This window comes from Anopheles cruzii, chromosome 3 (genome assembly GCF_943734635.1).
Source record: "Anopheles cruzii chromosome 3, idAnoCruzAS_RS32_06, whole genome shotgun sequence".
In the NCBI taxonomy this organism is placed as follows: Eukaryota; Metazoa; Arthropoda; class Insecta; order Diptera; family Culicidae; genus Anopheles; species Anopheles cruzii.
In genome coordinates, this window is record NC_069145.1 from 40,004,747 (window position 1) to 40,031,213 (window position 26,467).

The 26,467-nt window shown below is 44.6% G+C and overlaps 12 protein-coding genes across 17 annotated transcripts; 7 read left to right on the forward strand and 5 right to left on the reverse strand.

Annotated features, from left to right (window-relative positions):
- The first annotated feature begins 743 nt into the window (after window positions 1-743).
- LOC128272587 (TBC1 domain family member 5) lies at window positions 744-3,425 on the forward strand. Of its 2 annotated transcripts, none has more exons than XM_053010421.1 (7): window positions 744-826; window positions 978-1,511; window positions 1,579-1,629; window positions 1,705-1,971; window positions 2,043-2,185; window positions 2,248-2,717; window positions 2,804-3,425. In XM_053010421.1, exons 1-7 carry the CDS (start codon window positions 744-746, stop codon window positions 3,371-3,373), a joined length of 2,118 nt encoding a protein of 705 aa, XP_052866381.1. In that variant the 3' UTR covers window positions 3,374-3,425. The 2 variants fall into 2 exon arrangements, with proteins under 2 accessions (XP_052866381.1, XP_052866382.1); XM_053010422.1 differs by having other exon boundaries at window positions 748-820.
- A 2,015-nt stretch (window positions 3,426-5,440) lies between these two features.
- LOC128273654 (probable prefoldin subunit 5) lies at window positions 5,441-6,544 on the forward strand. The gene is made up of 4 exons (XM_053011674.1): window positions 5,441-5,695; window positions 5,752-5,882; window positions 5,955-6,033; window positions 6,098-6,544. Exons 1-4 carry the CDS (start codon window positions 5,594-5,596, stop codon window positions 6,275-6,277), a joined length of 492 nt encoding a protein of 163 aa, XP_052867634.1. The 5' UTR covers window positions 5,441-5,593; the 3' UTR covers window positions 6,278-6,544.
- On the reverse strand, window positions 6,284-7,499 carry LOC128273653 (glutaredoxin 3). Of its 2 annotated transcripts, none has more exons than XM_053011671.1 (3): window positions 7,351-7,499; window positions 6,843-7,283; window positions 6,284-6,769 (listed from the first exon to the last, which is right to left on the reverse strand). In XM_053011671.1, exons 1-3 carry the CDS (start codon window positions 7,398-7,400, stop codon window positions 6,592-6,594), a joined length of 669 nt encoding a protein of 222 aa, XP_052867631.1. In that variant the 5' UTR covers window positions 7,401-7,499; the 3' UTR covers window positions 6,284-6,591. The 2 variants fall into 2 exon arrangements, with proteins under 2 accessions (XP_052867631.1, XP_052867630.1); XM_053011670.1 differs by having other exon boundaries at window positions 6,843-7,286.
- Window positions 7,500-7,930: 431 nt separating this feature from the next.
- Window positions 7,931-9,126, forward strand: LOC128273652 (3-hydroxyacyl-CoA dehydrogenase type-2). Its single transcript, XM_053011669.1, has 2 exons — window positions 7,931-7,954; window positions 8,027-9,126. The coding sequence occupies exon 2, from the start codon at window positions 8,099-8,101 to the stop codon at window positions 8,864-8,866; it is 768 nt and encodes a 255-aa protein (XP_052867629.1). The 5' UTR covers window positions 7,931-7,954; window positions 8,027-8,098; the 3' UTR covers window positions 8,867-9,126.
- On the reverse strand, window positions 9,090-10,358 carry LOC128273651 (alanyl-tRNA editing protein Aarsd1-A). 2 transcript variants are annotated; one of them, XM_053011668.1, is made up of 2 exons: window positions 10,012-10,358; window positions 9,090-9,951 (listed from the first exon to the last, which is right to left on the reverse strand). In XM_053011668.1, exons 1-2 carry the CDS (start codon window positions 10,356-10,358, stop codon window positions 9,117-9,119), a joined length of 1,182 nt encoding a protein of 393 aa, XP_052867628.1. In that variant the 3' UTR covers window positions 9,090-9,116. The 2 variants fall into 2 exon arrangements, with proteins under 2 accessions (XP_052867628.1, XP_052867627.1); XM_053011667.1 differs by having other exon boundaries at window positions 9,090-10,358.
- Window positions 10,359-10,760: 402 nt separating this feature from the next.
- On the forward strand, window positions 10,761-11,330 carry LOC128272552 (40S ribosomal protein S28). Its single transcript, XM_053010377.1, has 2 exons — window positions 10,761-11,088; window positions 11,171-11,330. Exon 1 carries the CDS (start codon window positions 10,836-10,838, stop codon window positions 11,031-11,033), a length of 198 nt encoding a protein of 65 aa, XP_052866337.1. The 5' UTR covers window positions 10,761-10,835; the 3' UTR covers window positions 11,034-11,088; window positions 11,171-11,330.
- Window positions 11,331-12,101: 771 nt separating this feature from the next.
- On the forward strand, window positions 12,102-13,379 carry LOC128270390 (WD repeat-containing protein 18). The gene has a single exon (XM_053007788.1). It carries the CDS (start codon window positions 12,102-12,104, stop codon window positions 13,377-13,379), a length of 1,278 nt encoding a protein of 425 aa, XP_052863748.1.
- Window positions 13,380-13,598: 219 nt separating this feature from the next.
- On the reverse strand, window positions 13,599-14,894 carry LOC128273633 (nucleoporin Nup43). Its single transcript, XM_053011648.1, has 3 exons — window positions 14,518-14,894; window positions 14,022-14,434; window positions 13,599-13,954 (listed from the first exon to the last, which is right to left on the reverse strand). The coding sequence occupies exons 1-3, from the start codon at window positions 14,825-14,827 to the stop codon at window positions 13,610-13,612; spliced, it is 1,068 nt and encodes a 355-aa protein (XP_052867608.1). The 5' UTR covers window positions 14,828-14,894; the 3' UTR covers window positions 13,599-13,609.
- A 356-nt stretch (window positions 14,895-15,250) lies between these two features.
- LOC128273965 (uncharacterized) lies at window positions 15,251-16,300 on the forward strand. Its single transcript, XM_053012038.1, has 3 exons — window positions 15,251-15,337; window positions 15,396-15,857; window positions 15,919-16,300. Exons 1-3 carry the CDS (start codon window positions 15,306-15,308, stop codon window positions 16,298-16,300), a joined length of 876 nt encoding a protein of 291 aa, XP_052867998.1. The 5' UTR covers window positions 15,251-15,305.
- Window positions 16,301-16,406: 106 nt separating this feature from the next.
- Window positions 16,407-17,260, reverse strand: LOC128273451 (protein lin-37 homolog). Its single transcript, XM_053011418.1, has 2 exons — window positions 17,156-17,260; window positions 16,407-17,087 (listed from the first exon to the last, which is right to left on the reverse strand). The coding sequence occupies exons 1-2, from the start codon at window positions 17,196-17,198 to the stop codon at window positions 16,468-16,470; spliced, it is 663 nt and encodes a 220-aa protein (XP_052867378.1). The 5' UTR covers window positions 17,199-17,260; the 3' UTR covers window positions 16,407-16,467.
- A 339-nt stretch (window positions 17,261-17,599) lies between these two features.
- On the forward strand, window positions 17,600-22,600 carry LOC128274218 (transmembrane protein 245). Of its 3 annotated transcripts, XM_053012332.1 has the most exons (8): window positions 17,600-19,256; window positions 19,319-19,570; window positions 19,632-19,810; window positions 19,871-20,271; window positions 20,338-20,499; window positions 20,656-20,703; window positions 21,323-21,362; window positions 22,083-22,600. In XM_053012332.1, the coding sequence occupies exons 1-8, from the start codon at window positions 17,801-17,803 to the stop codon at window positions 22,254-22,256; spliced, it is 2,712 nt and encodes a 903-aa protein (XP_052868292.1). In that variant the 5' UTR covers window positions 17,600-17,800; the 3' UTR covers window positions 22,257-22,600. The 3 variants fall into 3 exon arrangements, with proteins under 3 accessions (XP_052868292.1, XP_052868293.1, XP_052868294.1); XM_053012333.1 differs by lacking the exon at window positions 21,323-21,362; XM_053012334.1 differs by lacking the exons at window positions 20,656-20,703; window positions 21,323-21,362.
- On the reverse strand, window positions 21,928-25,309 carry LOC128274219 (1,5-anhydro-D-fructose reductase). The gene is made up of 7 exons (XM_053012335.1): window positions 25,119-25,309; window positions 24,853-25,033; window positions 24,542-24,726; window positions 23,255-23,371; window positions 23,067-23,182; window positions 22,729-22,980; window positions 21,928-22,660 (listed from the first exon to the last, which is right to left on the reverse strand). The coding sequence occupies exons 1-7, from the start codon at window positions 25,191-25,193 to the stop codon at window positions 22,630-22,632; spliced, it is 957 nt and encodes a 318-aa protein (XP_052868295.1). The 5' UTR covers window positions 25,194-25,309; the 3' UTR covers window positions 21,928-22,629.
- Between the last annotated feature and the right edge of the window lie 1,158 nt (window positions 25,310-26,467).

Sequence of the window (26,467 nt, forward strand, 5' to 3'; positions counted from 1 at the left end):
AACAGCCTCATATAACAATTTTGACAGTACAGCGACCAGGCGTCAAAAGCGTTGTGGCTCAGCAGACCCTATAACACGACGTTATACAGGGCGCATACCAGATTTGACACTATGTTACGTGTTACGTGTTATAGTTATGCACCGTGTGGCACCGCAGTATCAAACGTTTAAATAATAGTTCACTTCGGATGGTGATTTTTTCCTCCATCAATCTTTCTATCATTGCTCCATCATCATCTTTTTTCAATCATCAACCGAGAAAAAATAATGTTATAGAATATTTTATGCTTTGCAATATATATATTTTTCGCTACAGGTTAAATTTACTACCCCTCATTTACTGCTTCCTACCCCTCACAAATCAGTGCGCGAGAAATGTCATTTTCGCATACTTCCGTGCTGTGTGTTTGTTTGTTGTTTGTTGTTAACTTGACGTTGACGTTTCTTCCAATGACAGTGACTGTGAGATTTAGTCGAGTCGCGGTTCAGCAATTGTTTGATCGCCAAGTGATCGAAAATGAGTTCATAACGAGCTGCGAGCAATTTCTAGGCCTCCTGGCGTTTAGAAGTAAAATAGGTGCATTTATGCACAATAGCGGTGTCCGTGTGAACCCCGTACAAATCCGGAAAGTGCAATTAACCTCAACAAAATCGACCGATGTTGGCTGTGTGAATACGCTTTGGAAGAGATCTGTTTTTTAAATTCTAAAACACTTCATCCCTGTTGCCACCTCCTTCGAACGATGGTGATTGACCTCGATCTCCAGGAAGCGCATCCATCCGCAGCGACAGCTGGTCACGGGCGATCGGGTGTAGTTAAGTACGAGTAAAGTATCAAATCAATATTTACCCTCGAGCTGGCTTTCTGACCAAGTGTACCTTGATAAGAGAACGCGTATAGAGGCTATTCCAACAGCACTGGTGCTGATGGTTGGCTGGCGGCCTTTGTGTATTTATTCGTATGGTTTTCTTTGCAGATTAGAATGGAACCAAATTATGAAGATCGCAGACGAAGACAACCTATTCGGCCTGCGACAGCTAGCCGTCAGTGGAGAACTGAGGGCGTCCCCATTTCGTAGCGTTTGTTGGGCCGTCTTTCTGGGCGTACTTCAAGCACCCGGTTCGAAGAGCTGGCCCGAGCAACGCCGTGGCGCCCGGGACCACTACCACCATCTGAAAAACCGCTTCGTGATGAATCCACACCTCTCGACAGACGTTGGCGACGACCCGTTGTCGCAGTCGAAACAAAGCCTCTGGAATCAGCACTTCTGTGACCAGGAACTCTGTGCTGTGATAAAACAAGACGTTGTTCGCACCTTTCCCGGTGTTGACTTTTTTCGCAAACCCGCAATACAAGAACTAATGACGAACATTCTTTTCTGCTATGCTCGCCAATTTCCTGCCATGTGCTACCGACAGGGTATGCACGAAATATTGGCTCCACTAATTTTCGTCATTCATAGCGACCAGCAAGCCTTGGCTCACATACAGGAGCTGCATCCGGATGTTAAGTAAGCTGCCTGTTGCCACTGACCGTCGAGATGTTGGCCCTAATTCTTCTTCTCATTATCATTGCAGCCGAAATCTCACAATGATCTTAAATCCTCAGTACCTGGAAGAAGATTCATAGTAAGTATCTGCGCGGATTCCGCGTGAGTATCCGGGCCCGAAATATAACCGTTTGTATTATCTTTCTTACTGCAGCGCAATCTTTGCAAAAATTATGGCCCAAATTGAGTCGTTTTATCGAATCACTGATGTCATTCCCACTGCTACCGGATACTTTCCTGCACAGTCTCCCAGTACGCCGACAGTCACCACGAGTGTAGCTGGAAACGTGTGTAAACGGAAGCCGGAAATTGAAGTCGTCGAACAACTAAATTACATAAAAGATAAGATTCTCATTAAAGAAGATCTCCACCTACACAATCATCTTCTGAAGTTGGACATCCCGTTGGCTATTTTCGGAATGTAGGTTAATTTGACTGTCTTCCCTCGTTTTTAAGCCTCATCTAAAATTGGTCAACTTTTTATATTTTTAGTCGATGGTTAAGGTTACTTTTTGGTCGTGAATTCGCTCTTCAGGACCTGCTGCTGTTATGGGACGCAATTTTTGGCGAAGGTTACGACCTGGGGTTAATAAACTTCGTCGTTGTAGCGATGCTGATACGAATCAGAGACAAATGTATGATGTGGGAGAACTTAACTTCCTTTCCCTGGAGACTAACGGCCGCTCTTTCGTTGCAGTAATATACAGCGACTATACGACCTGCCTTTCATACCTAATGCGGTATCCGACCAACATCGACATTTCTCTCGTCATTCGTCACGCGCTGCATATGAAGTCACCGAAGCTATACGAGCGCCCCATCGGTGCAATGGTTTTCCTGTCATCGCCCAAACACCATCTTACACAACCGCCGCAAACTGTAATGCGATCAAAAGCCACAGAAACAAACTCACTCAAGTATTCAACGCTACCTGCGGTGCACCAGCGTCGTGCTCAGCTAGCAGTGGACCATCCTCTTCAAAGCCGGTCCTCTCAAGCGGAAGAGCGGCAACGAACGAATTCTTTGCCACGACACAGCGCTTCCGTACGTAAAGCAACCGCAGGGGAACTGCGCCAAGCCGCTTGTTTGGCTACGAAAAAGGCTATCACGAAATCGGCCCAAACTGAAATGCGCGATCCGACGATTACCGATGGTTACCGTGAAGATGTAAGAAAACGAAAAGTACTGAAGTTATGAAATGCAACGTGGATTAGACAAAGTTAGAGCAGGCCACTTAAATTGCTTTCTTTCAGGATCCCGAGCTGCTTCAGATTGAATTGCAAAACACATACAACATCATGTCCGTTGGACGGGCGAAACTGCTACAGTATTTAACCGTACTACGGCGCCACATTCCGCAATCAAATCCGCACGACGAGGTACAGCAATCGCTGGAAGGAATTGAAGAGATCTGCTCGCTGCTAAAGCCACGCTACGACACGGTGTTCCGGGTTCCGGCACCAATTGATGCAGCAACCGAAGCAAACGAAGACCCGCAACGGAAGGCCGCACAGATGTACCGTCCGGCGTCGGCAAACGCAGGTTCGAGTACCGCCCAGCGCACGCAAACGCCTCCGAGTAGTTTGAATCTACAACGTTCCTACAACTACGACCTAGACTGCCGTAGAAACAGCGCATCACAGCCTCCCACACAGTATGAAATTCCGGAAGATCGTTATAGCAAAATAGCAACCAAAAAGCTGGCCAATCGGAAGGAGGTTGAGATGAATGTTTTTTCAAACGATTTTGCCGATCATCGACGACGAATGGACGATAAGGACCTTCCCAACGCTAACCCGCTCGGACACGAACTCTCAGAATGAGGATTCTAGAAGAAGTATTTTTGTTGTGGATAAGTATTTGTCCGTGTTTACTTGTAGACTTATAACAATAAACTAATAGTTTGAGAAAGAAATAATAATCTAAACGGATTGAAAGTCATTTCTATGTTTGATGTAAGATAATGTCGATTCCGTTTCTTCGCTGTACGGTTGTTTAAGGTTTGGGGGTCTAAAGCACAGCCAAACTTTTATTGCATTAATAGAGGGACACTTTCAGAAACAGCTGCAAGATTGAAGAAATATCTGAATTTCATTCGCCTTATATATTCATTTCCAAATATCCAATTCCCAATAACATTTCTATGTCCTCTTCTGTTGTCGGTTACACAGCAAATAGAAACAATTGTTTGCTCAATTGTTTTATTCATCTATTCGAACAGCTAATTGATATCGAAGCAATAATTACTTTACGTGAACGTTGGCATGCTTATTCGCTGAAACATAGTGCCATGCTCATCGAAATTAATTTTAATTTGTCTTCAGTTATTCGAGTTATTCTTATGTTGCTGTTGTTTGAATTCATAACATCTCAATTATAATATACTGCTTATCATATTTATTTGTATCACATTCTTCTTCGCCATTTACATTTCGTTTAACATACAATATACACATTTTAATCTTTATTCAATATAAAAAGGCAACTTTTGTTTTATTTTGGCTACCCAATAAAGGCAGAACAAACATCACAATTATCAGGAGCTTATTTATTGCGCATCATTTCAGCCCTTTTGTAAACTATTTTTTCCATCTGTTCAAAGAAGTGAAATACAACGAGTTTTTAGGAGCACCTTTACATAGATTAGAGAATTTCGGACACATCGTTAACGACATTAGCCATAACATTGTATGTTTACCAACTATTTGCATCGTACACGTATTGGCAAAATGGGTATTTCGACGGTTGGTGAACAGTATCGCAGGATTCAACTCAAACGCGTGTAATCCTGATGTTAACTCCAATGCAACAAATAGCCAAACATAGTGGGCCAGACAAATATCACCATCATGCTCGTAATAACGGAAACTTATCGCTCTACATAGAGCAATTTGTTTCGAATACATGATCTCGTCTTGTCTTCTCAATGCATTGTTTTCCTCGATTTAACTTGTTTGTTATTTTTCGGAGTTTGCGTAGAAGACTTTCGTCGGCTCTGTACCTGTAGGCTCTTAGTGAACGAAACATCACTAATAAATAGCTCTTTCAGTAGAAGCATTTTGCAGACAGGGCATTGCCGGAACATCCCAGTTTGTTGACACTTTTTAACGCAACGGCTACAGAACGCATGAGAGCAGTTAACAATTATGGGGGAAACGTAAGATTCCAGACAGATTGGACATTCGTTACCTGCAAATTGTTCAAAATTCGCGGGGCCTAGTAGAAAGTAGAACGCGAATTTCCCATTTGTAGTTTGATTCTGATTGACAAAAGATTTAGTTTGATTCTGTTTACCTCTGTTCCTGAGATTGTACCGTACGTTTGCCTCCAACGGTGCAGGTGTTGCCGGCCGCTTCGATCGGTCCAAAGCTCCCTTTTTCATGTTGGAGATGTTTGTCTAAGGTGAATCTAATAACTGATCGACTATCTTTTCAGTATTCATAAATCAATTACATCGGTTAACGATGGAGAAAATAAACACCAACAGATAGTGAAGCCAGCTGATCCAAAGAGCCGGAAAGCGGGAGTTGAAATGAAGTGTCAACAGCGTTATCAATAACAACACGGCGCGGCCGTGCTGCCAGATGGGTTTTTCTAGACAAAACCAGCAAAGCTTACAGACTAACAGACTAACAGGGTGACCGTTAATTCCGTGAGAGATGGACAGTTCACTAAATTTCGCCGTATATTTTGGTTTTATTTTGGTAATGAAAGTGTAAAAGACTGCAACAATGAAAATAAAAGGAAATATTCCTGCGTATGAAGTTTTGATTCGGAGGGAATCGAATGACCCAACCTAGTGAAAATTTTACGTAGCATCGTCAAACCATCGAAACACTTTACATCCCGCATGGATGAAATTTTGACATACAAGGGCATCGAGAAAAGCACTGTTATTGAAGTTCACTGTGAACCGCAATCGCAGCAGAGAAGGAAAACAAATTTACCTTCAACGGGTCGCATACGACATCAAAAGCATCTGTATTTCATTTATTTATCACTGCCGCATATCGTGTCCTGCACAGCCAAGATCTACCGCTACGATGGCCCAAATATCTTCTACCGAAAAGCCGCAGATGCAGCAAATCGACCTCAACACCCTGAATCTTCAGCAGCTGACACAGTTAAAGAACCAACTAGACCAGGTAGGAAGATGCCGGTGCGTGGGATTGCCAAGTTATAAAATTCCTTTTTGTTCCAGGAGCTAACACTTTTTCAGGACTCGCTCAACACTATGAAAATGGCTCGGTCGAAGTACTCTGCATCGAAGGAGGCATTAGAACATTTTAAACCTGATTGGAATGGAAAGCAAATTATGGTGCCGCTTACTGGGTGAGTATTTTTTTCTAATCCTAAAGAAGTGAAGCCAAACCCGTCCTAACGGTTCCAATCGTTTCTTCCTAGGAGCATGTACGTTCCGGGAACAATTAAGGATGCCAACAATGTCATAATCGAAGTTGGCACTGGCTATTACGTTGAAAATGTAAGAACATAACATTTGTTGCTGCAATACGTTACGCTAATTTATGTATGCACTTGCGTTACAGGACGTCGAAAGCGCCAAAGCTTTCTTCAAACGACGTGTCGAGTATGTGCAAACACAAATGGAAAAGATTGAGCATCTGGGGATGGAAAAATCCAAAATACGCGACGCTATCCGCGAAGTGATGGAGATGAAGTTGGCCCAGTTTAGCAAAGAGATGCAAAAGAAAAAGGAAACAGAGTAGTGCATCACTAGTTTCCCCGTTTATTTAAGTTGGTCCATCCGCGCTCTTCTGCAAATCCGTTCGTCATAAGCAAGGCAGACATTTAAAAGGAACTTCGTCGATTTCACCTTAGAAAGACCAAGCTTTATCTATCTGTTCGGAAGTCGATTGCGTTCTTCGTTGGCAGTCTTCTACACACGTACATCTGAGGCCGTTTGTTTAACATGCTGAAGGCTTCTTGCCGATACTGCATTTAATCAAAAATAAACCAACCAAACACATTCGTACATTGAACATGCCAGCCAAGGGATCGTTGTGTTATTGTGCTGTGCCGTTTACGGGTTGAGCGTTTCCTTTAGCTCTCCTCCCTCCAGTAGCTCTTTGATGATGTCCAGGCCGCCGATGAGTTCACCGCTAACGTAAACCTGGGGATACGTAGGCCAGTTTGAGAACGTTTTCAGGCCCTGTCTTACGGTTTCATCGCTCAGAATGTCGAATGTGTCATACTCCACTCTGCAGATAAAAATGACAAGCAGAATTAGCATAAAAACAAACTCATTACCATAAGAATGCCACCCATTCGTACCCCGTTTCGTTAACGATCGCTATCAACTGCTTGGAGAATCCACAGCGTGGTGTGTGCCGGTCTCCCTTCATGAAGATCATAACTTTTGACTGGTTAATGAGTCCTTTAAGGCGCTCCTCAAGACTAACGGAACTGCTGTTGCTAGTCGAGTTTGGAATCGGTGCCGACGTGCCGGCATACTTTCGTGCCTTTGTTGCGAGAGTACCCACGTCCACGCCATCGATTCGATCGATGGCAGTCCCGGCGCGGAAGAACAATACCGTTGGAACTGAATCGACTTGATGGTGCATCGATAGTTCCGACAAATCTTCGGCGGGAACGTCCAGGAACTGCGTCGTTTTAAATTCTGGTTGCTTGGCTAGTTCATTCATTACGTCGCTAATTTGTTTGCACTGTTCGGCCCATTCTGCTGAGAACAAAACTACTGAGACAGCCGCAGCACTGCTACGTGAAGAGGAACAGTAAAAATACACAAGAAACAAAGCCAATTCGGATTAGGTAGGCTTACCCGATAAGCTGCTTATACTGCTCCTCAGAAGTAACCTTTGTGATAACCATCTTCTTTGCCCGGGAAAGCCTGTTCACTGGACCAACGTTTCGCCCAAAAAAGCGCCTACGGAGGGAGAATGATCAACTGTTTTCTGACCGCAAAACTGTCACTGCAAAACCGATGGCTACGGAACTCACTGTTCCTATTCTCTTTTTGCGTAACTCTCCTCTCTTTCTTTCTATTGTGCTTTTCTTTCTCTTCGTATGACAATATCGCCCGGTGGTAAATCTAGTGCGATTCCTTCAACACTATTCTTCAAAAACTGATCTTAATAATTAAACCGAAACTCTTGATTGCTTAACTTACCGTGATTTCCAACCAACTGTTCTCCCAAAGATTTGTCCAAAGTCTTTATAGTTATGCACAATATTTTTATGTTAATTGTTCTGGTGTTATTTTGTTGAGCCGTTCAAAAAACACATGTCGTAAACGTCAAGTTATTATGTTTCTTTTTTACTTTTCAAAAGACAGAACGAAGAATTGTATTACTTATTATTAAATATTGTTTGTTTTGCCGATAAGTTTCCAAAGACTGTCCTTTAATTGTTTATCAACTTTGCTCGTAACCATTCCTTTTGTCGTACAATTTATCCTTCCACCATCCGTCGATTACATAATAATCCTTGGTAATCAGCAGCATCGCCCTGAGGCAGCCCACTTGGACAACTCATTGAGCAACAAACAGCGATCTTCTTTGAACTACAAAATGCTGAAAAACGCAGTTGCCTTGGTTACAGGAGGTGCATCAGGGCTCGGCCGAGCGACTGTGGAACGGTTTGCCCGGGCTGGCTATAATGTGTTGCTGTGTGATTTACCAACCTCAAAGGGTCACGATGTAGCCAAGGAGCTCGGTGAGAAGGTTTTGTACGTGCCAGTCGATGTGCTGTCGGAAAAAGATGTAACCAGTGCGCTAGAGGTGGCTAAGAGCAAGTTTGGGAGGCTGGACGTGTCGGTTAATTGCGCCGGTGTTGCCGTTGCTGTGAAGACATACAACTTCAACAAGAAGTTGGCCCACAACCTGGAAGACTTTCAGCGCGTGCTACTCGTCAACACATCCGGCACGTTCAACGTTATTCGTCTATCGGCCGGATTGATGGGTGAAAACGAACCCAATACCGATGGTCAACGTGGCGTAATAGTGAACACTGCGTCAGTAGCCGCGTACGATGGACAAATAGGGCAGGCAGCATACGCCGCATCGAAGGCTGCCGTAGTCGGAATGACCCTTCCAATTGCTCGTGATCTTAGCACGCACGGCATTCGCGTCGTCACGGTTGCACCGGGACTGTTCAACACACCCATGCTTCAGGCCCTGCCGGAAAAAGTACGCGCCTTCCTTGCCAAAACTGTACCGTTTCCGTCACGTCTTGGGGAGCCGTCGGAATACGCGCAACTCGTACAAAACATAGTCGACAATCCGATGCTTAACGGTGAGGTCATTCGTCTAGATGGTGCCCTTCGCATGATGCCTTAAGAGCTTTGCGTGAAACACTCCCATTTCAAAACAACGGATGCATTTATCTTGTACCTCGAGAAGTTTAGTGATGAAGGATGGATCTCTTCAGAATGGAGTTCGTCAAACGATCTTCCGGAATTCCAAATGAGATTTTATATTCATGTTCCATTGTTTAAAATAAAGCAGACAGAATCTAATATATCTTTTGTTTTTATTATCGTTAAATAATCACTCCTTTCGCATTAACTGTAAAAACGGCACACAATCATTATTTTTTAACATTCACACCGTTGCCCACGAAAGAAAAATGGTCGCTGACTAGCTTTTCGCAAAGAGGCAAATTTTTCAGTTTATTTACCTTTGCGTTAAATCGAGTGCCTTTGCCGTTGCCTTTCCCTTCGAGTATAGTACATATTTTCGGTCCGAGCTCAGCGATATCCTCCGGTTTGCCTTGTAAAACGATTTGCCCTTTACCAGTATTATCCGTTTCGCCGTTGCTAAGAAACACGAAGCATTCCGGTAGCTTTGCCGTTCTTAGAAATATATTAATAAAATCCGAATCAGGACCATCGCAACGGTGTTGCACGAAATATTTAGGTGGTTCTTGTAATTGATTCAACCTTTCTGCTTCTACCGTAGCTAGCTCATTAGATAATTTTTTCGTAATACGCTGAGTGCTACGTACGGTAGATTGAAGCTTTTTTACCAGATCGATGTGTGAAGCAGGTCCACCGTTTAGCAGACTATTCAATTGAACTTCTCTGCTGTAGCACTCGGTTAGTTTTCGTAATACCCGACCACCAACCAGAAAGTGCACCAGGCACTTGTTTTTCGCCTTGTCGACACCGAGTAGCTTGATTGCTTGCAGTTGGCCAAGATTACGAACGTGAGTTCCGCAGCACATATTACTCTCGACGTTCTCGATGGTTACCACTCGCAACGGACCCGCGACATCGTCCGGTAACCCTCTGGTTGCCCGGGTAACATTCGACTTCAGCGCTGGATCGTCAGCCTCGTAGACTTTGACACGCACTGGAGTGCAATCGGCGATGAGTTGATTGCATATTTTCTCAACCGTGTCCAGCTGTTCTGGTGTTACATCGCTTGTGTCCAGATCAATGTAGGAACTTTCACTACCCAGCCACCAAGATTTGGTGTTATACTTGAGCTCACGATCAAAAATAGCCGTTATTAAGTGTTGACCAGAATGCTGCGTCATGTGATCGAAGCGGCGCACCCAGTCAACGCGCTGTAGAACCTCGTCCCCTGCTGTGAATGGTGCCGTTTCTGCGTTGCTCTCGATAAAGTGAACGGCCTGAGGACCTTTACGTATCACCGATTTTACTACTTGGTCGCCCACCTGACCATGGTCGCAAGGTTGTCCGCCGCCTTCCGGGAAAAGTACGGTATCTTCGAAGACCACATTGTATCCACCCTTGCTTTTCTCGCACAAGACCACTTTGGTTTTAAACTCTTGAAGGAAACTATCCTCCTGGCATTTGAAAACCATTTTCAACACCTATTAGTCCAATGGGTTTCCTCTAAATCCAATTGTTGCTTAATTTGGTAGGCATACAAAAATAAACCTCATCCGGAATTGACAATGGTTTTGTGTCAACTAGCAACCGGCTTTCGGTGGTCTGTCACTATTGCCGGCTAAAAAATGATTCCTTGTAAATTCATAAAAAGACGTACAAACATCCTTCCTCAGAAATTAATGGTTGTATTGGTAACTAGTTGAAGTTATTTATTGAATTTATTTACTTAAAGTTCTTTAAACTTATGCAGAAAAAATAAGATAAACAATGCTAACATTTGTGTAACATTTCTATCGGGCTACTTCCCTTGTATTGTCAAACCAGACTGACAGCCGAAACTTTGATAGCTTGACAGATTTCTTCCTTTCTCGTGTTTTGCCTGAAGCAGATCGCTTGTGCGTTCAGAAAATCGGTGGAAAAATACCGAAAATCGTTCGTATAATCTAACCATGGACAAGACATTCGTACTTGCACGTGTCACGAAGGTTCTGGGTCGCACTGGATCCCAGGGACAGTGTACCCAGGTGAAGGTGGAGTTCCTGAACGAGCAGAACCGACAGATCATCCGCAACGTCAAGGGCCCCGTCCGCGAGGGTGATGTTCTGACTCTGCTGGAGTCGGAACGTGAGGCAAGAAGACTTCGGTAAATTCGCCACTGCTTCGATGTACTTTCCACCGGGAAGACGATGCTCCCGTGTCCAGGTAAGGGAACGAAGCTTTTCCATGCTTCTACCAACATTCCGGTGTTAGTTGCACTGTCAATAACGATTTGTTTCTCTTCTAGGTTATGTGTTCTCCCTGTAAACGCTGGCAAGGCGACGCGACATCCTCCGGATGAAGATGAGTTGACGAGACACGGAATTCGTTCAAAAACTCATGTAAACTGGGAAACCATTAAGTTTTGGAAGTAAATAACACGAAGTGAAAACATAAACTGTCCACGTGTTGTGATTTTTCCGAAATTGTATTGTAGCTGCCGTAAAACGATTACCATTGGTTCGATAGGCTTATTTCATTCGATTAATTTTGGTTCAGAATTATAAACATGGTGAACCACACTTTGAATAGTTGAAAAATTAATGGAACAAACTTTCATATGCCATTTTTTAATAAAAAAGGAAATAGTTTAAGCAGAACTGGATTGCCGCGATAGATATTGTTGCAGTTGAAGGAAATATATAAAGTATGTTGAAAGCATTGTTTTTCAAAGACATTTAATGGTTTATAAGGTCCTACAAGGGTTTTAGATTTGAAATACAATCCAATTTGTTCATGTTTAATTTATTTATCAACTTTTTAACATGCGAAGACTGTTTGAATAACCGGATCATTTTGGATGTGATTTACAACAAGGAATGACTGAAACTGAAATTGAAGATATGCTTTTGTGTCGATTTCAATGATTTATGACTTCTTCATCATTACTGTTCATTGGAACAGTCGTATACCTTTAAAATACGCTTTAATTGCTTAAATGTTCACTTTTCAAACGGAAATCTTTTTTGTTGTAGCACTTCTTTTTTTCATTTGCATTCAAACAGCATTTTCATTTGACGTCTCGTTTCACTCTCAGTGACGTTTGGTTAGTTTCAAACAACATTTACTTGTTCATTTCGTAAATAAGCATGTAAGTAAGTAATTAATGCGAAAAGGAACCAAGGAATTAACCATTTATATGTATCTTAGAGCTGCTGGAATTTTGGAGGCCGTTAAAAATGACTGATTCGGTGGAAATTGCCTTCACGTGTGACTCAGCTACGAGCTGCACTGCGTTTGATGTACGAACAAGCACGCGGTTGATTGCGTACCGCGACGGTGGCATTCTCGGGCCCAAAACGCTCAACATAACCAACAACCGGTATGTGGTGGCCGGCGAAAGCAACAAACCATTGCTCAGGATTTGGCGAATCAACTCTCAGGAGCCTGCTCCCGTGAAATACATACTACCGGGCTGTCCGAACTCATTGGCCGTTTCACCAGACGGTAACTATTCCGCCGTGGGCATCAAGCACAAGTTCTTCATATACGGTATGCTCACCGGAGCTAAGATGGCCACTTTGGCATATCATTACGGGGAGCTTGTGGCGCTGAAGTTTACCGACGACGGGTCGCATCTGATTTCCGCTGCCAGTGACTGTCGCATCGCCGTCTGGAACGTAGCACGCCTTATCCAAGGAAAAGAGGAGGACGCACGATTGTACCAGTTCACCGACAGCATGCTTCCAATCACGGATATTTACGTCGGAAAGGGAGGCATGAGAGCGTTACTAGGGGCAACCTCACTCGATCGGTCCTGCACACTTTATAACCTAGCATCTGGCACACTACTGCTCAAGCTAGTTTATCCGAATCCCTTATCCGTATTGACACTCAATAGCCTGGAAACGGAACTCTTCGTAGGTGATCGAAAAGGAGCGATTTACGTTTGTGATCTTCGCTCACTCCCCCGGCAAACCGAAATACATATCACACCAGAGGCGCTGAGTGTTAACACACTGCACGGCCACCAAAAGAGCGTGACGTGCCTCTCGGTGTCGGTAGACAACGAAACGCTGCTTTCTGGTGGCGACGATGGACTGGTCGTGCTGTGGCATATCCCAACACGCCAGCAGCTTAAAGTACTGCCGCACAAAGGACCCGTCACGAACGCATTCTTCTTTTCCAACCCACGTCTTATGTTTGATCAATCATTCACAAATTCTGTCCCATTCCCCCCGTTGCTGAAAGACGACAACAGCCTCAAGAATCAGGGCCGCGAGGAAGTCGTAGTAGAACACAGCGTAGCACAGAGTGCCGGACCTTTGAAAAGTGACCATTTACCGGTAGTGGGCGATATGTCCGAGAAATTGGAGGCCGTATCGGAGTGCTCTGCCGTTGAAGACTACCCGAACGAGCTGTTAAAATTACGAAAAGAGGTAGACCACCTAAAAAAGATTAACAAGATGATGTTTGATCACATCGTAGACAAGCTGCAGTTATTTGAAGAAGAATAAGCGAAATATATAAAAATAAAGTGAACAAGAATCAAAGTTAAGAAATAAATATACCAGTCATGCTAGTCATTTAATTAAAGGCCTCCCGAAATTACTGAGCTTCGGGGGAAAAGAACGAAAAGTATAAGTTTAAAATAAACCTTGGCTTCATTGCCAATGCGAGAAAGCAGAGGGAGAAAGTTTCCATTCATAATAGGTGGCTTTTTATTTATGCTTGAACTTGGTTGGTTTTATTTGCTAATAGTGTCGACAAGATAGACCATGTGACAGTCACCACCGGCCAGCAATTGCGTCCGATTTGTATCGAGGCTATTAATGGCTCGGCGTTCGTTCAACAACGGCGGTTGTTGGCGTACAATGCGCGCAAGATCCGGCTCTGAAGTTAGCACGCTATTGTTTACTGACCATTGCAAAATCTCACCGTCCTCCGAGGCGCTGAACATTATACTCGCGTCATGCTTTGCAAAAGCGATGTCGTTCACCGTGCTGCTGTGACCCTTCATGCTAATCGGCCAATGGTTCTTCATTCGTAGGTCCCAAACCTTGATCATGCCGTTGCTTAGTCCGGCAAAAACCTAAAAAGAAACAACATTTTGAGACGCCAGTCCAAAAACACGCTCATACATGCGTAACAAGACTTACAAACTGGGGCTTATTCGGATAATGGGAGATACAAGTGGCAACCACATTTTCCTTCTCTTCAGCAATATCAGTTACCAGTTCGAAGCTGGGCTTGTTCGGGGACGCTCGTATATCGTAAGACTTGATGCCACCGATACTGCTACTTGCCAGAACGTCGGTGGAACTTGTGAACTCCACACAACGGAAACTGCATTCGTTTCCCTCGTCGTACGACCGGACTAAGTCGCGACTTTTGTCTATTATGTGAAGCAGTCCATCTTCCCCGGCAGTCGCCAACAGCCTGGCACCATAAACCGACAGTCCGGTGCAGGCTGCATTTGATTCGCCGAACTTGTGGCGTGTCTCGTATTGGTGAAGCGGCTGGAGGTTGTCTCTGTCCATTTCCCGCTCTACTCCGAGTAAGTGAATGTATCCTGCAATGTTTGATATTAGGCAAAAGAAGATTATTCCAGGAAAACTCAACCTATCTAGCAATAGGGATCCAAAAGCTACTCACCTTCGGACGTGCTGCAGGCGAGCTGTTGCGGCTGTGTAGTATCTCCAACGCCTTCGTCCAGTATTTCCAGTCCGGTAACGTCTCCATAAAACGGAATTTCAGCAATCAACTCTGGTACAATCTGCATACCATCCTCACAAGACGGATCGCGACTGCACTTGAATAGTGAAACACTGTTGACGTAGTCAGCCCAGCTGCCCGCAACAAACAAGTCGGCCGCGGAATGCTCCGGAAGCCATCGCAAGCGGGAAAACATTCTCGGCACCGCCGAGCACTGTATTTGGTTTCCTATTTTTGCTTTCGAGTTCATGGCGATTTCGGTCGATGATCGTTCACTCTGAATTCCTGCACATATACCTAATTTATTTATTAGCCAAAATGCTTCACAATGGAAACAACAACTCTGTGTCGGTGGAAAATAAGCGCGAACTGTTTGCCGGTGTTTCCTTACAGGAAGCGCGGCGGTGAACACAAGGAATTTGAAGTTGTAGCTGCAACGTAACTGTCATAAAATTTGATTCATTTCTATTAGGTTAAAAATTGAGTATGTTTCGTGTGAAACTTAGTAATATAAAGTAGCAAAAAGGAGCAACTGTTTGGAGAAAACTACAATAAAAATGCACAACAAATGTACGCGTTTTTAAGAATGTGATTAACTCATTCAAACTGGCAACCATTTGGTTACTTATCTCAATGCATTTGACAATAAGCGATCCTGGTTAAATATGGCCCAAACCAAACCAAGCTTAGTTGATCATTCCTTACGCTAGACAGAAACAGTGTTTAAAATGTATCAACAAACTCGTGGCGTCGTCAAACGGTAAGTATTTTACGGATTAGCTTCGTGGGGCCATAACTTATAATTACACCATTTTCAGGCATCCCGTTGCCGCAAGTGTACGCTGCAGCTTTTGTTTGTCAAAGTCGAATTTGTTTTCGTTATTTCCCCTCGACCAATTTCCACATCCTTACATGATACATTTTATCGATAGCTATTTCGGTTTTGGACTGGCACCGGAAACTGATAAAGACTTTCAACTGTGTAAAAAATGTATCAAAACCATGGAAAATTTCGTTGCATTTCGAAATAAATGCCGTCGAAATTACTATCAGCAATATGTGTGGAGATCGATTCGCAAACCGAAGATTCTAGTGGAAGCGCAAGAAACATTGCCTTCTTCTTCCCATTGTAGCTTAACCGAGGTTACGAATCAACCGCACAACGTAATGGTCAAACTAGAGCCTACCGACTGCGTTGCCGCTTGCGATCGTCCCGGAACTTCGAAAATGAATGGTTCTTTACAGTTTATATCAAGCGGCACATTAGGTCCCAGACCAAGGTATGTTTTGTACTCATCGTGAGCGGAACCTATGCTGTACAGCTAAAATTATGTTTTGTAGTTCCCGTTCACTCAACGGAAACAATGGTGCGAAGCGGCGGTCAGCAACTGTTCAAAAGAAAGACCCAAAGAAACCCGCATTACAACAAAAGGTTAATGGCGACTCGAAAAAGGGAGCAAAACACATTCGACTCATCATGAACCGCACTCGTCCATCGGATGAAAACATGCCTTATGTAGAAGAAAAACCAACGCTGTTAAAACTGTTAAATCCAGTGGCAGCCTGTACCAATGACTGCGACTCTCGTCCTTCCAAGCTAAGCAACATAACTTTAAAGAGCAACCGCAATGAAAACGTTGATCCGTGCATACGTTCGTGTGTGGTTAAAATTGAAAAACTAAATATTCGTAAGTTTGGGAACATTTGTTACAGCGCTACTTAGGAACTATGTTTCATTGCAAAATATATAAGCATAAATATGCATTGCCAATGAACAAGACAGGTGAAATAAAACAAAAACCCTGTAGTATGTCATTACCATTTGCATTTTATTAATTAAGTTTACTTCAATTAGAATATAAAGTGTGTGAATCGGAACGCAAACTCGCCCTATTGTGAAACTTGCAACGCGTCAATCAATTTGAAGCTTGCTTCGTATCTACGTTTGTTGTACTCTGCACGGTGCGATGTCCAATCCTTGCGAAGAGATTTCCATTTACACAAATGTTCTTCCAGCAGCTCATCCTGTTCCATTATTGATCCATTGACCGCGAATTCGGTGGCCGGTAAGGCCGTCTGCTGATGGAACGGTTCCATATCACCGGCAGATTCAGGAAGCGGCATTTCGTAGATTTCTTTCACTTCACCATTTTGGAACTGCTCAACAATGTCCGGGTTGAATTCTCGTTTTACTTTAGCGGGCGTGTGTGGTTTGTCTATTTTACCACTGACAACTGTCTTCGGGTTGTTCTGAAACCATGTGCGGCACATGGAGTATAATGTCGATTTTTCGTTAAACTGGGTAAGATCAATGCTCCGATCGAAGAACCTCATAATGTACGGCTGATGGACAGCCGGTTCAGCATCTGCTCGGCCACGTTCCATAGACGTCGTCGGCGATTCATCACTATCGTCCTGTTCTTCCGATGTTTCGTCGGAAGAAGGGTTGACAGTTTTCAACGCTCCTTTCAGGCGGCCCCTGGCTAAATCAACATTTGCCACTGCTTTGCCTGAAAAAGTTAGATTGTAAAATGCATATTAGGTGGTAAGATTACAAACGCTTACGATTTCCACTTACGTTTTTCGTCGGAATGAATTAGCGACCGTCTTTTGGATAACATTCTCACCCAAACTTTGTTTCGCTGTGAACAGACTCAGAAAAACAAACCTTCTCTATGGCTACTCGAACTGAATTGAAAACAAGCTTCAGTTGCTGCATTTGCTATAATCTTGCACCACAGTGAAACCCACTAGTAGAGTCCTTTTTGGATTTTTATCGATGGAACAATTTATAAATGAGAAAACTATCGAAACAAGGCATTTCTACTCTAATTTTGTTTCAGTGCTAATCGTAGAATTAGAAATAAAACCCCTTCAAGAGCGCCATGTTCCGATAATTTTCAGGATTTTATAGCAAGCGAAACTGGTCACCCGCTCACTTTGACAGCGGTTTGTTTATGATTTCATCGCTAAAAATATCCATCTCGTCGCATCCTTCTCCTTTTCCAGCCCAACAAGGACGGTTTGGTGACGAATGTGTGCTATTGCGACGAGACCCTCGATTGCCTATTTAGTCATCACGGTAGCATCATGGAGTGAGCGGATCGAGTAAATTATTCTTCAAAAGTGTTTTGCACTTACGCCAAACTATCCGTGCCGATTCGATGCGGTTCAGCGGTCATCGATCAGTGGATGTTTCGCGTTCAGTTGGACCCAGTGCAAAATGAGTACCAGACCCAGTCCCGCTCCGTTTAAGCGATCGATCGATGGTTTGTTTAACGTGTGGCTAAATCTGCGGAACCAAGGCCATGAGAAACCGCTCCGGAACGCGCTATATAATGTGCTAGTCATCGGAGTGATGGCGGTGGTTATCGGGGTGATTTTGGTTCTAGCGCCGTTTTTCAAACCTCTACTTTGGGCGTTTCTGTTCGGAGCCGTTCTCTTCCCAGCGAAAAAGAGACTCTCCGAATCGCTGAAGCGATGGATCGAGCGGATAGAGAAGGACGACAAGTACCTGTTGCTCGGTGTGCTAAGCGCTCCGGTGTGCTGGGTGGACTCGCTGGGCGAGTTTCTTACCGGCTGGTTGAAGGAACATCTGAAAATCATCGGCATCGGCTTCGGTGGTCTGGTGCTGCTGCGCTTCATCTTGTGGTTAACACCGACGGAGGTGTTCTTCTCAATCTGGAATTTTGTCATATGGAACCATTCGCTTTTCCGGTCCTTGCTGAGCTCACTGTCCCTGCAAATGGTGGTCGTCATACTGTTAGTGTACGTTGTCAGCGTATACTTCCTTTGGACGCCAGCCCTTGAAACTCCTTTTCTGGTGATCGGACAGTTTCTATGGATGCTGATAGTTGGCTACGGTAGCAGCTTCTTGGGCGCCTTGCAAGTACCCATTTTTCTAGGATTGCTGACGTACGGGGCAGTCGGATTGGCCTATAACCTGCAGAAAGATGATCGCAACGTTCGCCTGATTGACAAGTGGCATAGTTTGCTTGATGTGACCAGTTACCGTTTGGAAGATCCAGCAACCGTCGTCAACGCGCCCGTTTCCGCCAGCTGTGAAACTTCGCGAATTGAAGATATCAAATCAAAGCTCCAGCTAGACGTCACAGCAACGCCACAGCTTTCTAGTACCATGAACGAAACACCTGCAGGCGCGAGTCAAACGTACCCGGCCAGCATACTGAACAAGGTGGAAGCGCTCGAAAGCGATGTGTACTTTCGTCTCTTGTTCTACGCCTGCGGAGCAACGTTGGTTTGGACGCACACCTGGCTGCTGTTTCTGGGAGCTATCCCGATATGCATCCACGTCGTTCGGCGGGTTGCCGAATTTCTCGGCATTGTAGCCTACGTTTCGCAGAAAGTGCAACATTACTGGACTTTGCTAAAGTTGTGGCTGTTTCCACGGCACTCCGCGTTGCTGCCGCTCTGCCTTCCCGGCATTCTACGCCTGAACACAAACTTTCATCGATACGCTTGTGCCAAAATACGCTCATATATCGATGATATCAGCTCAATAGTGATGATAGGGTTTCTTATCGTACTCGTCATGCTCATCAGCGTGTTTGCTTTCACGCAAATCTACTCCGAAGCCATCGCGGTGGCGCAACTTGGTTCAAATCTTGTCAATCGCACCCTTATCCATCGTCCAGAATTGATAGAAATGTTACCGATCGGTAAGCGGCACTTCGCGGTTAGGTAGTCTGAAGAGTTATTCCAAGTTATGCTCCAATTTTAGATATGCAATCGATGGACAACATCATCGACAACGCCCACAAATATGGACGATCGCACATCGAACAGTACGTGGACGGTATCTTCAACGATACGGATCCAACACAAGCGATTAAACTAAAGATGCAGATACTCAGCGTATGGGACCGTCTCATTCAAAGCTGGATGGATCGTAACAATGCTGAAGGAATGGTTGGGCCCAGAGTACCGGCGCAAGCCATTCGAATGACAATCGATGAGATTTTCATCAATCCAAGTAGGCACCGCAGAGGAAGAAGAAATACCTGCGCAATTAAACGCCTCGTTTCATATTTCAGTTACCAAGGCTGGTCTCATTGGGTTTATCAAGAGCAACTTTGGTATGCTCTGGGAGGTTGCAGACTCGCTGTGGATGCTCCTGAGGACTAATTTAACGCTTCTATTGTCCGCCGTTGGCACGCTCGTGTCGGCAATCCTTGGTGGCGGTCACGCGGTTTTGAAATTCTTGTTCCACACGGTAATGGATTTCGAACATTCCGCCCTGGCGCTCTCTAATTGACATTTAATGGTCTTTCAGATTATATTCTTCACTACCTTATTTTACTTACTGCAAAGCAGCCAAGATCGATACGCCCCAACTGCGGTCACCATTAACAATTCATGGGGTCCTCGTATCATACAGGCGCTGGAGGATTCAATCTCCAGCGTCGTGGTGGCCACGCTGAAGCTGGCACTCTTCCATGGCTTGTTCACTTGGCTGACTCACACCGTTTTCGGTGCACATATCGTCTATCTGCCAGCGGTTCTGGCATCCATTCTGGCCGCTGCACCCTTTCTAGAAACTTACTGGTGCAGTGTGCCCGCGTTCCTTGACTTGTGGCTGTCGCAGGATCGCTTCTGGCTCGGTGCGACACTTGTGATGATCCACTTCATCGTTCCGTCCAACTTTAATCCGATAATTCATTCGGAGATAAAGGGGTGAGTGATAGACGTGTGCGATCAGCGCTTCGTAAATTATGGTTCTATTGTCACGCTTTCTTACAGTGGAGGACACCCGTACCTGACTGGGCTGTCGATTGCAGGAGGGATGTACTTATTTGGATTGGAAGGAGCCCTGCTTGGACCGCTGTTGCTCTGTTTAATGGTGGTTTTGTTTGAAGTAACTATAAGTGCAATTCGCGATAGCCCTACCACCCCTCAAACAAGGTAAGCTCTAACTCGGTCGCAGTTATGTGCAGTCGTAGTACCTCGTCCACATTTTCCTGCATCCTTAACCAATTGGCTTCGGTCGGCACTAATCGGTGCAACACAAACATTGCCTACGCCTAAAATAATGTCAATAATTGCCTGTTTTTGCATCAGAAAATCGAGCCTCGATACGAACAACGATATCTACTCACCCGCTACGACGTAAGTAGAAGGATGTTTGAATTCAATAGTGTTTGGTAGTTATTATTATAGACTCCGTTGCGCTTGATAGTTTAGAAGTGTACTTTCGCATTCTTCCCCTGCTATACACCAAAGCACCTGATTCTAATGCACTGTATTGGTAGTGGTGTTTGCGAAGGTTGGAAAACTTAGTTTTTCGAACTACCTTTTAGATCCCTTAAACTTTACGCTAAAAGCACTTTCAAAGACCGTTCTGCTAACAGCACATATGATGTTTCTGAAAAAGCGGAAAGAAGAATTTTCTATGCCTGATACAATACTTAAGGTTGTAAATTAAAAACTGTATAAACGTTTTTATCAAGCTAAATAAATCGTTTGCCCGTACTCAGTTCCGGATTCGTTTTATAGTTTTAGCTAAGCATACTAACACGAGGTTTCTTTTGAGGCCTATATTTATGATGGCAAACAATTTTACGTAGATCAAAAAAAATTGACGTACCTTTACTACTTATTTCCTTTCTTTTTCTCAAATGATCAAAAATATATTCTTCATCAAAAATGTTCCCAAAAATCTACAAATTACGCACCACGTGATTGGTGTCGCATCTCAAACGATGATAAACTAAAAAATCATCCAAAGCTTGTGTCGCGAATGGCGACAGTTCCTTCACAACGGGGATGTAAGTAAAAGCTTAGGGTAGCTATAGCGTTCGATACACCCCCGCCCACCCCTCTTACGAACATCATTTTGCATTCCCAGTAGTAGGCTTCCTCTAAAGTATGTATTTGGATTTGATTAGTAGTTTGCCATATCTTACAAACGAGGAACGGAAGATATACTCGTTTCTCCCTAAGTGCCTCGAGAATTCTTTTCGTAACATACATTCACTCACCATTCTCGCAATTGGTCCCCGTCCACTTTAGCAAAAAACCATCGGCAGCATACATGATCCGGACTAAGGATGGCAAGTTCATCAACTCGCCCCTAGCAATGAACTGTACCGCATCTCCCACTTATCTCGCGGTCACTCGCGGCACGCCGTTGATCTAATCAAGCAATTCTCAGAATGTTGAGTTGTGCTAGGAGCTTCGCTGAATATGCAATCGTTTCTTTTCCTTTCATTTGCATCCAACTCATCCCAGCCGTCGTCAATGGTTACTTTGACGATCGGCTTTCATGGCTGTGTAACCACTCACGAGCTCAGTTAATTTCAATCGCCTATGCCACGCACCATTTATTGGCCGTTTTGTTCACTTTATGCTTAATATTTGTACGATTACTTTTACTTGCTGTACATAACTTATACAACTGTAAATCGACAATGTGCGTTTCCATTCTCATCGGTTTCGGGATGTCACTGAAAATGGCCAACCGTGTTGCGCTGTTATCGTCCCGACAGGAACCATTTCCGGTTCGCCACATTCCAGGAACAGATGGCGGCGGACGGAGCCCAAGGATCCGGAGCAACAGCATCGGCACAGGCAATGCCACCTTTCGGTCCGCTAGTTCGCTCCGCCTCGAACCTTCTGCCATCGTCTCACCATTAAAAATGTGTTACCAAAGTGGAGCTTAAACTTCTGCTTTTCCCCATTTTCTGCTTTTCTTTCTACTCCCAAAGAGGACGTAACGGATGAATAGTGTCCAACGAAGGCTAGCTAGAAAAAATCTCGATGTGATAGTATTTAAAACACAGATACTGACAAAACAATATATTTATCCTAATGCCAATACTATTAAAACGAAAGATTACCGAAGATTCGCGCAAAAGCGCGACTAAAGAGCTGGGAGCATGTAGGGGCACCGTTGCGTGTAGAAAGCGTTGGCCAGCGTTTAGCGAAACTACTAGCGTTGGATTTTTTTTAATCAACGTGCGAATTTATAGCAACTAACAAATTAGTAAAAAATATAGAAAATATTTCAAAAAATCAACGGCTTTGTTCGTCACCTTAGAAAGGGAATTCCGGATGCTTCGTGATGCTGTTACGAAAAAAAAAGCTTTGCTCAAATGGGCTTCAACGATCCGAACCTCATGCTAACCTACTTACCCGGGAAAGAATCCAAAGTCGCAGATCCGTATGTTCTGATCGAGTTCGTTCAGCTTCACCATATCGTCATCCGGAAGTTCAAAGTCGAAAAGTGCAATATTCTGGCGCAAACGTTCCGCGTTAGTGCTCTTCGGAATCGGCGCCAGTCCGCGCTGCAGTAGATGGCGCAGTACAACCTGGGCCGCAGTTTTTCCGTGCCTTTCGGCAACATGCTTCACAACCGGATTGTCCAACAGGTCGGGAACCTCACGGCTTTGGTTCACAACATGGAACGCAACAGGTGTTAGGTCGTTCGAATATCTGTTAAACTGCACAGAAATGGCGATGGATGGTCTTACTTGAGAAGCTTTTCGATTCCCTTGGAGCCGAGAGGCGAGTACGCGGTGACCGTTATGTCGTTTGCTTTGCAGAACTTTACCAGTTCCTTCTGCTGCAGATAGATGTGGTTTTCAATCTGGAAAACACGGAGCAGGGTGTGCGATGTAGGCAACCAGCGTCGACAGCAGCGGCGTCGCAATAGCCTTACCTGCAAGTTAGCCGGCTTAATTCGGCAATTATCGAGCACTCTCTGTACTTGCCGGCGGTTGAAATTCGATAGTCCTATGCTGCGTGCGAGCCCGGCATCGGCCACCGCTTCCATACTCTATTATTGGACAACCAGAACCAGAGCCGCCGACAGGAACCGGGGATGGATAATTGAAATGGAAAAGGAAAGCATGTTACATCGTTCGCACATCACACGGATAGCGGTAACGTCTTGTGGTGCGCACCCGAGCGATAGAGATCGAAACAGAGGAAGAGAGGCACGCAAGATGCGCAGAAAGGACACCACAAAGTGGCTACACTCTGTCACGATGCCGACGAGAATGGGTCGGGTTCTTTTGGGCCGCTGAAGGTTGCACTTATTGTTTGCGGTAGCGCACCCTCCTCTCTCGAGAGGCAGCGGCTGCGTTTGGGAATTAAGATCTGCACGGTCCGTTTGTCGGCTGGCAAGGGATTGACTTGTTTTCTTTTGTACACCCCGGGCGTGCTGGGCGATATGCCGGCAGTACAGTAGCGTGTAAGCACAGTAAAACGTATCATTTACTCTGCGAGTCAAATTGTTCCGGAAGTAGCGCAACAACGGATCGAACGAGTATTGAATTTGGCTCCATCGCCCTCGGGGCGAACAGGATGTAACGCCAGGCGACTAGGATCGTTTTCTATTGTGACGTTTCGCAAGATGAAACTGTGATGAGCTTTATCGATGCGTTCGATAGGTCCCGCTCGCCCGAAGCACGGACAAAACAGGGGCTCCGTGGCCCTTTTCGGCAACCTTTACATGTTTTTGTTTGTAAGTGGGCCATTTATTTGTTTTGATCACTTTTTAGGTTGTTTCGACCGAATCGGGGAAATATTGACACCCTGGGAGTAAAAACTGGCTTCGGACAATGACCGGATGCCCCCAAGATTGGATACATGGTTAACTAAAAGTTTCATTTCTATCACAATTTAAAACAAATTATGAACATTACTATCGAACGAAAATGCAACAAAGTTCCAGAATATACTTATAATGTTTACCAAATTCAAAGCATTTGATTAAAACGGACAGAAAACTCATTTTAAAAGCTTTGTGCTGAACTTTCTAGCGCAAAGGCTTTTGCCCTTTCTCGCTCAGAATGTCTACAGCCTGAACTCGTGCATCTTTAACAACGTATTGGAGAAAGCGACCAATTAGTGCGGACCATAGTCGTGGACCGGATGAAATTATGCTGTGAATAAATTACCAAAAACCGGCGCGGTGATTAAAAACGCAGATCAGCGAACCTACCTTCCACAGGGCCACATGGTCGGTCGTTGTTTCTAGCACGATCTCACCGTTGTCGTCCGTGAGAAACGGTCCGTCCACTTCTGGCACCGTGAACGGCACATGGACCAGGTAAAGATCGACATAATCGAGCTGAAGATCGGTCAACGATCGCTTAAGAAACTTCTCCACCGTCGATGGGCGCGTACCTGGCGATGATTGTTGGCGATGAGCGGCCGGTAAGAAAACCAGAAATCCGGGAAGAGTGTGAGTATGTAAATAGTCATTAAAAACACTTTGCTGACACAGCGAGCAGTGCAACGTAAGTTGCGTACCGTGCGGTGGCAGCTTTGTTACGATGAACAGCTCCTCGCGGGTCACTCGCCCACTGTCGAGCCATTTGCGTAGCACCCGACCGATTGTGGGCTCGTTCAGATAGACCGGCGCACAGTCGATGTGCCGATAGCCGGCCGTAAGGGCCTCGTCGATCGCTTTCTCCACTTCATCATCCGGAGCCTGTGGATGGGAGGACCCGGAACAGATCGGTTGAGATCCTGAAGTGGGGCTGTCTCCGGGGCCCGAAACCAGAAAAGATAATCACCCGCCAAGTGCCGAAACCAAGGGCCGGCATTTTGTAGCCATTCTCGAACGTGAGCTCAATTTTACAGGCGGCCATCACTACGACTTTTCACGTTAACGCTTCACACACAACACAGCAGTTTTTCACACTGAACCTCTCTCGGTGGTAGCGCGTCGACTGAGGTGAACTCCGGAGCCGTCGGCCGTTTTTGTGTCCCACGATCCGATGCACCGATCAACACTACGCTCCCCAAACAAACGGAACCGGGTTACTACTACGCCCTCAAAAAAACCGGTAACGATTTTGCGTACGATCGTGTGACTCGATCGAGAGTCGGTTCTCCCGGATTGTTTCTCTCTGCTCTCTACGGCGCTTACCAGTACTGCAGTTTACATTCCTGATGCACTTTTAGTTGTATTTATAATTCCAGCACGATGCAGTACAATGCCAGCTTCGTTCTCGTTGGTTGCTGTGAAAGAACACTTTTTTGTATATGAAACTAAGGAAAGGTGAACTTTTTTCTCTTAAACATACATGGGACACTGTGTAGCAATTTAATTGCGTCAAATATTTAAGCTTAGTCTGGAAGTAGAATTAAATTAACATTCGGCTAACTTTTTACAATAAACGTCGATGAATACAATTGGCTCAATCTGCAGTTTGTTAAAACTGTACCATTAAATAAAAGAACCAGCATAAACCAAAACAACGGGCACCACATTGTTCGAAGGCGCAGCTTTAGAAACGGGTAATGCTTTGCATTAATCGCTTCATGCATGTGGTGCACGCGCCATTGTCGTGGTGTTTGGCGTGCTAAAAGGTATTGCAGCATGTGAGAAAACAGTGCATGTTTGTGTAGATCACATTACAATCCATTTACGCTCGTAACGCCGTCTGGAAATAGTTCGAGGAATGCGCTACTGGCTGGGTATAGAGGAAAAATGCGTCGGCAGGAGATAATGCATTTTGCATGCCTGACCTTCGCCGGTGACTTACCGTTGCCAATGAAGGACCGAAGTAAAATAAGGCGGTTTTAATTTTTTACTGTATCAATCATTTTTGTCTACATGTATCTGCATTTTCGGTTGATGCTATTTACAGCAGCTTTTAAAGCACCCAACATATTGTTGTTGGCAGCTCTCAGCAGCTCTCAACAGCAACTATACCGTTTAATCTGTGTCCGTAACCATTTTCGGCTTATTCGGCTTGCACTGCACTGTTGTCTCAGATAACTATTATTATTTTCTTATATTATTTTGAAATAATGGTGATTTTTTTATAAATACTTAACAAAAAAGCCTCACCATAAAATAATTTGTATCTTCGTTCTTTCAATCCCCAATGATGTGAGAGCGCCGTAGAAAACTAAA